The sequence below is a fragment of the Glycine max genome, chromosome 20, assembly GCF_000004515.6.
Source record: "Glycine max cultivar Williams 82 chromosome 20, Glycine_max_v4.0, whole genome shotgun sequence".
Lineage (NCBI taxonomy): Eukaryota > Viridiplantae > Streptophyta > Magnoliopsida > Fabales > Fabaceae > Glycine > Glycine max.
This window is the reverse complement of record NC_038256.2, coordinates 2,497,799-2,510,396: the sequence shown is the minus strand read 5'-3', so window position 1 is coordinate 2,510,396 and position 12,598 is coordinate 2,497,799. Positions and strand designations below refer to the sequence as shown.

Genomic DNA, 12,598 nt, shown 5'->3' with positions numbered 1-12,598 from the left:
AATCTATTCAATATTTTATCTCTATACTGATCTTCTAATTTTTTACTCTTTTTATTCTTTATCTGATATGATAACTTGATAAAAAATCACAGGTGCACAAATGGAATATCTAAGTGTTGATTATGTGGACAAATCAGAAACACTAGAAAGTTCTCATTTCCGATCACTAACAACAGAATTTCTTAATTCATTAACAACATCCGGTCTAGCGAATCATAGCATCAAAATCAAAATTGGATCACCTATCATGTTGTTAAGAAACTTAGACCAAACTCAAGGACTATGTAATGACACTAGATTAATTGTTACAAAGTTAGCTAAACATGTGATTGCAGCTGATATAATTTCTGGCAAAAATATTGGTCAAAATGTTTATATTCCAAGAATGTCTATGTCTCCTTCACAATCACCATGGCCTTTTAAGCTTTTGAGAAGATAATTCCCAATAATGTTTTCTTATGCAATGACAATTAACAAGTCCCAAGGTCAATCACTATCCTCAGTGGGCCTTTCTTTACCTAAACCTGCCTTTTCACATGGACAATTATATGTGGCATTGTCAAGGGTAAAATAAAAAAAAAAGGCCTTAAAGTTTTAATACATGACAGACAAAAAAAAATCAAATTCTACAACCAATGTTGTCTTCAAAGAGGTCTTTGCAAATCTTAAAAGGTTAATCCATTTCATATATATTCTCAATTATTAGTTTGTATGTTATGATATTCAATAGTTGCTTATTCATTCTCTAACATGCAGTTAGATACAAAATTATAACAGCCAGCTTTCGACACATCAATTCCAGTACTGATTCTCTCTTAACCAGGTGCAGCATATCATATATACTATTTTTATGGCATGTCTTTCTGCATAGACCATCACAATCCAATAAACAAATAACTGAAAATATTGTTGCCTTCTGCTTGGTTATCCTACATAAAATAGGTCCATTTTTGGTGCAACCTTACAAAATAATCCAGCAAAAAAAGAGCTCATGCCAGAAGTTCAAGATATAGGCAAAAACATATTCTTCATTCACGTACTTGAATAAATATTTGATACAAGTATTTTGGTTACACCATTCAATATTTAAATGTGCTTGGTGTTTTTTTATCAATTCTGAATCATAGAGTACAATATATGTGTTATCAATTATAATCCATTTCTTGGTTATTGTCCCATCACCATTTCTTGACTTCTCATATTTCCCTTCTTCATACACGGACATACAAGGCTCAAAATTCCACATGAACCATCAACCACATGATTTTGCAGTACCAATAATATCTGTCTTCGAATTTGCATCAATATCACCTGTAATAACTGCACCGAATTCTGAAACCGTTGCCATCCTAAAACTCTTTGAATGAACATTAATAGAGGATGGAAATGTCTAAGCCAAATCCATTTTTCTGGTATTTCATTGAATAATTGGTACTGTCCAGCAATCCAGTAACAATGTGTAGCAATCCAGTAACAATGTGTGTGTGTGTGTGTGTGTGTGTGTGTGTGTGTGTGTGTGTGTGTGTGTGTGTAAATATTTAGCCATTTCTAGAATACCAAATTTACTATGAAATACTATAAATACGTTTAAATAGAAAACTAAAAAAAAAACTTAATCTTTAAATTCTTTACATGTAAATAAACAATTAATTTTTTTTTCAAACACTTATTTCTTACAAATATAATCTAATTATTATCAATTACAACATATTTCACGTTTTCCATTTAATCATCAGCATTTGCACAAAAAACAAATTTTCTTCCCTACATCTTTGAAGATATATATATTGCTCATGACATTCAACGCAGTGATTCAACTCCCCCTACATGTCCAATCCATTGGACCAGCATTCAATATTCCTCGATTTCCAATTTACTTGCCATGCCTCGCGTCACACCTGTTGGCTAACCAGTACTTTACTGCCTAACTTATTCCACAAACACCATTTCCTTACAAACATACACCTCTTTCAACTTTGCTAAAAAACAACAGCGACTAGGCTCCAACTATGAGTTCAGACTCATCGACCGCTTCAAACAAAGTAAATTTATAGACTGTTCTTTCCGATTTTGACTTCTATTTCTGATCCTATGATGAAATTTATTAGCTACATTGCAAATTTCCTCACTTGGTTGCGGAATCCTTATCGGGTTTTTCTTCTCTCTTAGTTAATGTTTTCAATGCATGCACCGATATATTTTATGTTTTATAGTTGACATTCATTCGACACGTCTAAAATTATTCTAGATTAGGAACTATATCAATTATTTGCACTGTTGTTTTCGTATGACCTTCAGTTTGTCTGCCTTGGAAATTTCTTTTTTTTCATGCATGTTGGGATGCATTCTCGAGCATTGCTTCAACTATTCTAACCCTACTTCCTCTGTTTTTGTCTTTTCTCAGTTTGTTTATCATTTTTGTATCTTCATCACTTCCACTCGATTTTTTCACCTGCTCACACCTTCCATTTTGTGATGGCTTTGTTTTTACTTCAAGCTTGCTTGCTTCTTAGATTTCATTCCTGTTCTTGCTTACTCTTAGCGCCCATTCCTAAAACTGCTACATCACAATTTAGATCCTAATTGAATTTTCTAGCTCACCAAACCATATTAAATAATTTCAGATTATCAACTATAATGATTATTTCAACTGTTGTTTTCATATCGTGTTTATATGTGCATGTTAACCTCCCTCATTAAATTTTGTTACTCATCATTTTATCAGCATAACAATGAAAAAACTCCAGCTCGAGATGAGTTTTTCTTACATACATCTTTAAAGCATTCCATACAACTTTAATTTTCTTTAATTCCCTATATGTTATATCCATCTAAATATCCTAATCTAGAATTACACATGCCTCTAAAATGACTAAACAAAATTACAATACATATCTTCATTTGTATCAGATCATGCCATTTTTTGTATCATTTTGCCAACCTGCAGTGTTGTTTAACTTACTCCATGTCTGATCAGCAATGCCAGAACCTAATATAATGTTCGACAATTTTACTGCTCTAAAATGACTAACCATAATTACACTTTCTGTACCAGCTTGATAGATTAAACTTTATTGCTTTGTTTCTTCCTAACTCCACATGTATGATTATTATCTATCTGAATAATACAACTATGTTGCTTTTTATGTCCAATCTCATTCTAGGAAGAACTTCCATTTATCAGAAAACCAGCAATCATGCAGTTTAGAGCCACGTTCCACAATGATAGGGTAATATTGGATTAAAACTCATTTCTTTTTTGTTTTTTTCCCACCTTATTTATTATAATTTTACATTCAATATTTTCTTGCAGGGCATCATAAAAGTCTCATTTTTTTACCACATTCAATGGGCACCAGAATATCCCGAATATGTCCGTTTCAAATATAATGGAGTTGTATACCAAATCCGAGTCAGACTCCATAAAGGGAAAATTTTCTTTGTTGAAGGACTGAAACAGTTTAGAAAGGAATTAGCCATTTATGAATCTACCATCATCCATTTATTTGCAATCGATCACATCTCAATATTCGACATTCATTTCAGTCCACCGCTAGAACAGCAAACCTCTGTAAGATTGTGGATGATATCCAGGCAACATATTTGGACACTTGAAATAACACAATCAATGATTGACGCACCGCACCCTTTGGTAATGATAACAAAAAATTTATTATGACTCATATACACACAAAATTCAATATAATTATTATTTATCCTCTTTTGCAGAATCTTCCAAGCTGTGTAACTAGACATCTAAATGTCTCTGATCAACACATGACAATCCTTAGAAAATTAGGACCTTCGTTACAATGAGATGTTATTGTTCTTGATATTGGAATTGACAAAACATATGTTTTGCAATCTTGGTATAAATTTCTTGAAGAAAATAATTTTTCTCATGGTGATGAAATCTCATTCTACTACAGACATCATGAACAAATTTGGGAAATTATTATTAGAAGACAAAAGGATTGGAATAACAATGATAGTGATAGTGACTAAATTAAGTTTATGTTGTTTCTTTTGTTTACTAACATTGCCTTTGTCAATGAGTAATTTAGCTTTTTTAAAAAATACAAACAATCTAATTATTATTAATGTTACATATATTTGTGTTTATGTTAATACTGTATTATAGAATAAATGAAGATTCACACAAAATAAATTACAAGTGACATGCACCGGTTACCAACTAGTATACTTATAAAAATATATTAATAAAAAAATTTGAATAATAATAATTCTATTATTAATAGTAGTATTTATATACTAATAAATTAAGGTTTAAATATATTTTTCTTATCTATAATATATCTTTTTAAGTTTATTTTTTTTCTACTTAACATTTTCATATTTTTGCTTTTAGTATTTGTCCTTAATCTTGATTAGTTAAGTGATGATGTGAACAAATTAAGAGAATGTTTCAACAAACTTAGGCAATTATCACAAGTAAAAGTTTGAAAATATTAGATGATAAAAATAATATTTTTAGGTAGTAAATTGAAAAATGAGTATATTAGAAGTATGAAAAATATATTTAAACAATTAATTAATAATAATTTGTATTTTTATATTAATATATACAAATAATATTATTATTACTAATAAATAAATATTATATATATTTAGTAGTAATCTATATATATATAAATTGTCCAACAGTAAGGCAAGACAGGTGTTAACATTGTATCTAACTTTATTATCCACATTTTCTCTTTCTTCTTTTACATTTTGCATTTATTTTTTAAATTGAAATTTGACTGACCGTACTTTGCACAGGTTCAGTGTTCTAGTAAATATATATGCAAATTTGGTTGCTATTTAAGTTATATAAATTATAATTTTCATTTATATATTAATATTAACAACACGTGTTAGTTAGTAAACAAGTAAAACTTAAAAATGAGTTCAATTTTATTTCTAGGAATTCTCACACTACTAGTAACTCCATAATATATGTCTTAAATAGCTCAAATATAAATCACTAGAACCTTTTTTTTTTCAAGGTCTTTCAATATTTCTTTTAACATTTCATCATAAGTTTTTACCAACTCCAAATTAACAAAATTATATTTAAGTTTCTTACTTTATTTCGATACCTCTCTATCAACCTCCAATAAAAAGATAAATAATTTTCATTGTAGATTTTTTTGGCAAACCAATTATTATTTCTCTGAAATCTTCGTCACTCCTCTTAATGTATACTTAATTAACTTTAACTATAATTTTTATAGTGTAGTAAAATGTTGTTTTCAACCTATAAGGTAGGAAAATCTATCCTTACCTTCTATAATATTTTCTCCTATTTTCAATCTTTACATCGGCAACGTTGCACCAACGCTATAAATCAAAATTTCACAATTGTAAAGTTTGCGGGATCCAATTTGGTGAATTGAAATTTCTTTATCAAAATCACATAATTATAATACTTAAAAGATGATAAGTAAAATTAATCATATTTTTTTTCATTTATAAAAAATTAAACTCACATATTAAAAGATTTACAATTCAAATACACTGAGTTCAATTAATAAAGTTAAACCCCTTAATGATAATTAAGTGTAGATAGAATGATTTCATATATTTATTCTGTCAAAAAGTTTTTATGACTATAAAAGTTTATAACATAAGGATTATGTTTCAAACAACGTTTTCTCTTTTAAGATGTTTTCATACTTTTTTACTAGTTAAAAATGATTTTTTTTTTTATCCAAACAAAATTAATGATCTCAAGACCACTTTTTAACAAACTTACTCCGACAATTTTTTTTTTATTATAATCTATTATAACAATAATATTTCATTATACATGTAATTAATTATTAAAATATTTTAATTTTTGCCGCTACACAAACTTATCAGTGCAAGAATTGGGCAAAATATATAATCATTAAATTCTATAATTTAATGTTTCATTATACATATAATTAATTTTTAAAATAATTTAATTTTCGCAACTATCAGAAACTCATCAGCACAAAAATTACACTAAAACATATGATCATTAAATTCTATACATTAAATTTAATTATGTGTTAATTAATAACTACTTAATTGATTTTAAAAATAACACACTTTTAGATATATTCGAATTAAATGCATTTGATGATTAGTGGACAAAGTGTATAAAATAAAGGCTAAATAAACACATGAAAAACAAAAACAAAAAACATCAAAACAAAACCAAAACACAGAAAAAAAAAAAAAAAGAGTGTGGGGGAAACAAAAGAGACGAGATTGTCGAACTTGGGGTTCTTTTTTGCAACCTGCGAGGCTGCGACTGCGAGCGAGCGAAAGAGAGAGAGAATCGAAGGCGACACACAGCTTGCATCCGATTCCGAGAAGAAGACGAGGCTTCTCTTTCGAATACGTAAGTGCCTCTGATTTCGTTTTTTTCTTCTTTTTTTTTTCATTTTCATTACCCTTATCTATTTTTTTTTTATGCATTTGATTGATCTATCACTTTTCCTGTTTTCTCTCCAATTGAATCCCTTTTTTCTCCGTCATTTCCTTCCTAATTTCACTTTTCGCAATCGATTTATTGAAACCCTTTTGGAATGCCTTCCAATTTCGCCGTCGCTCGTGTGTTTCTGGGTTTGCTCGTTTTCTCACTCTGTTCCCCACATTTGGGGACCGATTGAGCCGAAAATCTTGGTTCTTTTTGTCTTATCTGGATAATTGCATGGGTGTTGTAGATTTTTGTTGGGTACTTTGCGTTGTTTGTGCAATCTCTTCGGATTTGAGAAGCAAATTAGGGTTCGCTCGAGAAAAAAGAAGACTTTTGAAGATAAGGGCAATTAAAGCTTTTGTGTTACTTTTTTTTTTCTTATGATCTCACCGTTTTCTATTGTGTGAATGTGGGAGTTTGATTGAAAGGTTTACTGGAGTAGTCTTTGGAAGACATATGTAGGCCAGTGTTGTAAAAAAGCGGTCATGGCACCGTTATGGTGGAGTGGTGTGGTGGATTTTTTTGCTAACCACCACGACAATTTGTGAAGGGAGGCCCACCAAGGCGGTGCAATAGGGCGCAATGACATGTTTATATGGTGGAGTTTTGGCCTTTTGCCATTGGTAATGGTGATGTTGGCTGGAGGTTGCATGTGGGTAGTGTTGGTCAAGGCCTTGGTGGGGTAATGAGATTATGGCATTGTGGGATGCTCGTTGGTCTAGGCTCCTAAAAGTGTGTGATCTCCATAGCAGGAGGCCAGCCATGCAACCCATATCATCATGGCATGGTGAGAATGCATTCCACATTCAAGAAAACCTCTTGCTATGTGAATGGGTTGCATGGTTGGGCATCACTGCAAGTGGCTAATGGCTATGGATTATGGGACTATTTTTTTTCCACTTAATTACACCAGGTTATGGACTGGTCTGGGGTTAAACGTACTGGTTCTTTGTTGGAAAGCCGCCTTAATCGCGGTCATCTCTGGCCTGCCTTATTTGCAGCCTCTTTGTGGGATACATTAATGGAAGCTTCAAGGGTGATGTATAGCCCCACATCAACTAGAGATATGACTTAAATATAGCTTAGAAAGCTTGGGCAATCCTTCTCTTATGAGTCAGTTTTGTGGGGTTGAGTTATGCCTTAAGCCCAATTCTAAGATGGCATCAAAGCTATCCTAGATCCATTGTGCATTTTACCATTATTTATTTTCCTTGTAGTTTTCAGTGTTCAGCCTTAGTGATGGGCCGAACATGATGATCCCTGTATGCAGAGAAGTTGAGAACATCAATACCCAGTTTAGATTCTGTTCCTAACCTCTCTCCTGCAGTCTCTCTGTTTTCTTTTGTTGTCCTACATTTTCCTTCATTTTCTTCCCTTGCATGTTTTACATGGATTACAATTTCCACATTTCTTTTATATTCATGATACCACATACATGTTATTCATTTATTTTTATATGTCTTCCAGAATCTTTCTGCTACATGATGTTGAACAAATGATACAGAATTTATTCTGTGCACAGAAATTCTGGTACATATGACAGGACTTATGCCTGGAGAGTTGCCACATCATGGAACACCTGATGGCAACTCTGGTAAAAGTTCTCAAGACAAGCAAGAGGAATCATTAGGTCGCTGGTATATGTCTAGAAAAGAAATAGAGGAACATTCCCCATCAAGAAAAGATGGAATTGACTTGAAGAAAGAGACATATCTGCGCAAGTCATACTGCACATTCTTGCAGGATTTAGGCATGAGACTTAAAGTGTGAGTTTGGTGCTAGCCTGCTGATATTATTATAAATATTTAATTATTACTTTCTAGATTCACATACTTGCTGTGTTTAGGATAGCTCTGAGGGATTTTATGCCTTCATCGTGTTGTCTTTTTTTTTTTCCACTTTTGCAAGCCCATATTTTCTTTCCAATTTCTTAACAGTAATGTTTTATGTGAAACCTTTCCTAAATTATACAGCTGTTTATGTGAATGATACACCCCACCAGTGCAATCATCTATTGCATGGTAATGAAAGCATTGTGAGCATATGCTTGCTTAATTCTTTCTGAAATTTGGTTTCCTTTTTCTGTTTTACTTGGTTCTGATAATCTTATAATTATATATTTAGTATTTGGAAGATAGACATGGCAGTTACCTTTTGAACGCAGTTGCTTATTTTCACCATGTTGTAAATTGTAAATATTTATATCCTGTTTTTGAAATTCTGTTGGAGGTTTACATATTAATTGTAATGTTGGCCCCTGCAGGCCTCAGGTAACTATAGCAACGGCCATAATCTTTTGTCATCGGTTCTTTCTTCGACAATCTCATGCAAAGAATGACCGAAGGGTGGGTTGTTGCACTTTCAAATAGATATTATGTAGGCATTTTGTCTCTCCAGAGTTTGAGTTGCAATTTAATTTAGTGTGATATGTTTGTGTTCTTGCCATTGTAGATAACCAGTATATCGTAAGTATAAAAGACAAATAGAAATATCATAATACTATCTAGAAAATGGTTTGTGTTGTGTGGAATTATTTTCCTTAGTTTAATTTTCAATACTTGACATGCCTGGTTGGCTGATACTTTGTGGATGGTTTTTGTCTGTAATATTGGTAGTTTCTCCTGTTTAAAAGCATATTCCTGGAAAGGTTGAGTTTGTTTGTCTTACATTTGTCTAACTCTAATATACTATTCTCAATATTGAAAATGTTTGGGTGCACATTCAGTCTGGAATTTTTTTCTAAAATTCTGTAAAGTTGAAAGGTTGCATGGGGAGAGTGGTAACCAGAATAACAGAAAGAATGAAATGACAGATGGACATAAAAGAATTGATACTGGATAGAATTGGGCATAAGGAGAGAAGTCCTCCAAGGGATGTTCCCCTCATTCTGTTACATCCTTTACTATTTATCAACCTACTATAACAGAATAACTGTCAACCTACTGACTTCGGTCTAACAAGTCTAACTATTGGGCCTTTCCTCACTAGTGGGCCCCTTTTTCTTATGAGAACAAACCTTCCAAATTGTGTCTGTCTCTGGCTGGGACCTAACAGAAATTGTCTAAGGACTCTATATGTTTGAGAGGATGTCTATATACTGAGACTGAGTGCAAGAATTTTACTTTTCAGTAGGGATTTGTAATCAAGTATTTCTATTGTCTGTTTCGCATAGTATTATTATTTTAGTTGAGTTTCCTACCTTGTATGAAATCTGTTTTTGAACAGGTCAATCTGTCCATTTTAAGTTTAGGGAAAGTTTTGTAATTAAAGGTGAATGGATCTTCTAAATTTGCAACTTCTATAAGTTAATATTTCTGTAAAAAATTCATCATCTATCTGATATTTTTATTCCATTTAACTCTTGTATCTTACATTTTATTTCAAGTTCCAAGTTCCAACTGCTGCTTAAACTTTTCTGTTTAGTGAAGTTTCAAAATCTTTAACATTTATATGCTTTATTATTTGAGTTCTATAATTATTTGATGTAAGGAGATTCCTAATTTATATTAAGAGAATGGTAGATGTTAAAGCATTATAATTTTAAAGATTACTTAATCAAAATCTCATAATTCACTTGATGAACTTTTTTGCAGACCATTGCAACGGTCTGTATGTTCCTTGCTGGGAAGGTTGAAGAGACTCCTCGTCCACTAAAGGATGTTATTCTTGTTTCTTATGAGATCATTCACAAGAAGGATCCTGCTGCTGCGCAGAGGATAAAACAGAAGGTGTTTTATTACTGATGGTGCTTTGACCAGTTCACTCCTATACATCAACATTTTTGACTTAGGATTTAGCTGAATCTTATTGCTGCTGTTAACTCAAGAGACTTTTTCTTGCTGTCTGTCAACTTTCTCCAATTGTCTAAAATGGACTAGGCTTTTTTTACCCCTATTTGCTTCTAGACTGCGCATCCCTCCAACTTGTCAGTGTCTAGGCAACACATCTATCTAGGTTATAATGTCAAACATGGTAGATATGTCCCGAATATTAAAATCCTATAAAATGTTTATCTGGCTTGTAAATTATGAAAGTATCAAGGTTATTTTTTTATTGCTCAATAACTACTTAAGTTGAACTTGTTGCCTAGAATTTTTTAATTTTATCATTAAGGAAATGTTCTTTCCTATGCCCCATTCTATTGGATAGTTGATCTGATTCCATCTCCAACTGCTCTATATTGGTAAAGTATCTACATGGCCTCTTTCGGACTTCTTTTTTGTATTTACACTCCTCTTTTGTAGTGGTTCTCTTTCCTTTACCCTTGATATATTTATATTTGTTCAATAGAAATTGTAAATGATGCAGGAAGTGTACGAGCAGCAAAAAGAATTAATTTTACTTGGTGAGAGGGTTGTGCTTGCCACTTTAGGTTTTGATCTGAATGTTCAACATCCATATAAACCTCTTGTGGAAGCCATAAAGAAGTTTAATGTTGCGAAGAATGCCCTTGCACAAGTTGCGTGGAACTTTGTTAATGATGGGTATGATTTGGTTGCAATTTGTTTGAATTTAACTGTGTCGATTTATTTTTAAAATATATTTGATCACACACTGGAAAAAAGTGGCTTTCAGGCTGAGGACATCGCTCTGCCTGCAATTTAAGCCACATCATATTGCGGCAGGTGCCATTTTCCTTGCTGCCAAGTTCTTGAAAGTGAAGCTTCCATCAGATGGTGAGAAGGTTTGGTGGCAAGAGTTTGATGTCACCCCACGCCAATTAGAGGGTCGGTGTCATCCCCTCAATTCATTTGCATGCTAACAAAATTGATTTGTTTGGGTAGCCTTTTGTGTTCCCTTGGTTTAATGCATTATGATCATTTCTGCCATTGTCACATATCTGGATGGTTTTATCCCTGTTTCCCGATCAAATTGGGAATTTTCGGAAGAGAACTCAGTTTATTGCTATGAGTAGTTTAACAATGGGCTGTCCTTTTGTGTGTCTGTATGCTTCTGTATATCCTTCTCAGTTCTTGTGGGTATTTTCTCTTGCAGAGGTTAGCAATCAAATGTTGGAACTCTATGAGCAGAATAGACTTCCACCAGCACAGGGAAGTGAAGTAGAAGGAAGTGCTGGAGGAACAAGAGCTGCTTCAAAGGCTCCTTCTGCAAATGAGGAGCAGGCCTCAAAGCAAATATCATCTCAAGCCCCCCAGCACTCATCTGTAGAGAGAACTGCGGTACCACAAAGAGGAACTGAGAACCAAAGCAACGATGGGAGTGCAGAAATGGGCAGTGACATCACTGATCACAACTTGGATATTAGGGAGTCACATAATTCAGAACAGTTGACTCATCAAGATAACAAGAGAGAAGTGTCAAATAGATCTAAATCTGGTACTGAACGTGACCAAGACAGAATTGTTGGGACTAAGGAGGGTGCAGAAGTAGGAAGGAGAGATGAATCTGCATTAAACAATTCTGGCAGCAATGTTGGCCGAAATCTGGAGCGTCGGGAAGTTCCACTAGGTCATTCACCCAATGAAGCAATCAAGATTGACAAGGATAAGTTAAAGGCACTGGCAGCTATGGGAAAGAAGAGAAAGGAACAACGAGGCGAAATGGCATTAAAGAAAGATGTAATGGATGAGGATGATCTCATTGAGAGGGAGCTGGAAGATGGAATTGAATTAGCAGTCGAGGATGAGAAAAATAAGCGTGAGAGAAGGCAGAACTGGTCTAAGCCTGATGGTGAAGATCACCATGGGGGGGAGAACCATGAGGAAACTAGAGACGGGCGGTACATGAACATGAAGGTGCAGTTTCAGAAAGACATGGACGAAGACAATGCTGAAGAAGGGGAGATGATAGACGATGCTTCATCCTCGTTGAACAATCGCAAGAGAAGGATGGGGAGCCCTCCAGGTAGGCAACCAGAGATGAAAAAGCATCTTGATTCCAGTTATCACAATGATCTTGCCGAATAAAGGAACTTGCCGAATAAAGGAACTTGCTGAATAAAGGAACTGGGAAGGGGGAGAGTTGGTTATGTAGGCAGGGAAAACACAAGGAATGGGGAGCAAAATCATTGTTGAGGTGAATATTCTGCTGTCCTTTATTTGTTTATTTTGATTTGGCTAATCGGTTGCTAAAGAATTGATGATTCTGGATGCTCTTGTTTGCCTTATACATTTCTTCTTTAAGGAA

General features: G+C 33.4%; 1 protein-coding gene across 3 annotated transcripts; it reads left to right on the top strand.

The window, feature by feature from the left end:
- Window positions 1–6,167: 6,167 nt before the first annotated feature.
- Window positions 6,168–12,598, top strand: LOC100780279 (cyclin-T1-3). 3 transcript variants are annotated; one of them, XM_006605464.4, is made up of 7 exons: window positions 6,168–6,373; window positions 7,974–8,217; window positions 8,715–8,796; window positions 10,045–10,179; window positions 10,760–10,935; window positions 11,027–11,178; window positions 11,447–12,598. In XM_006605464.4, the coding sequence occupies exons 2-7, from the start codon at window positions 7,988–7,990 to the stop codon at window positions 12,376–12,378; spliced, it is 1,707 nt and encodes a 568-aa protein (XP_006605527.1). In that variant the 5' UTR covers window positions 6,168–6,373; window positions 7,974–7,987; the 3' UTR covers window positions 12,379–12,598. The 3 variants fall into 3 exon arrangements, with proteins under 3 accessions (XP_006605527.1, XP_025983070.1, XP_040869070.1); XM_026127285.2 differs by lacking the exons at window positions 7,974–8,217; window positions 8,715–8,796 and having other exon boundaries at window positions 6,172–6,373; XM_041013136.1 differs by lacking the exons at window positions 6,168–6,373; window positions 8,715–8,796 and having other exon boundaries at window positions 8,203–8,217.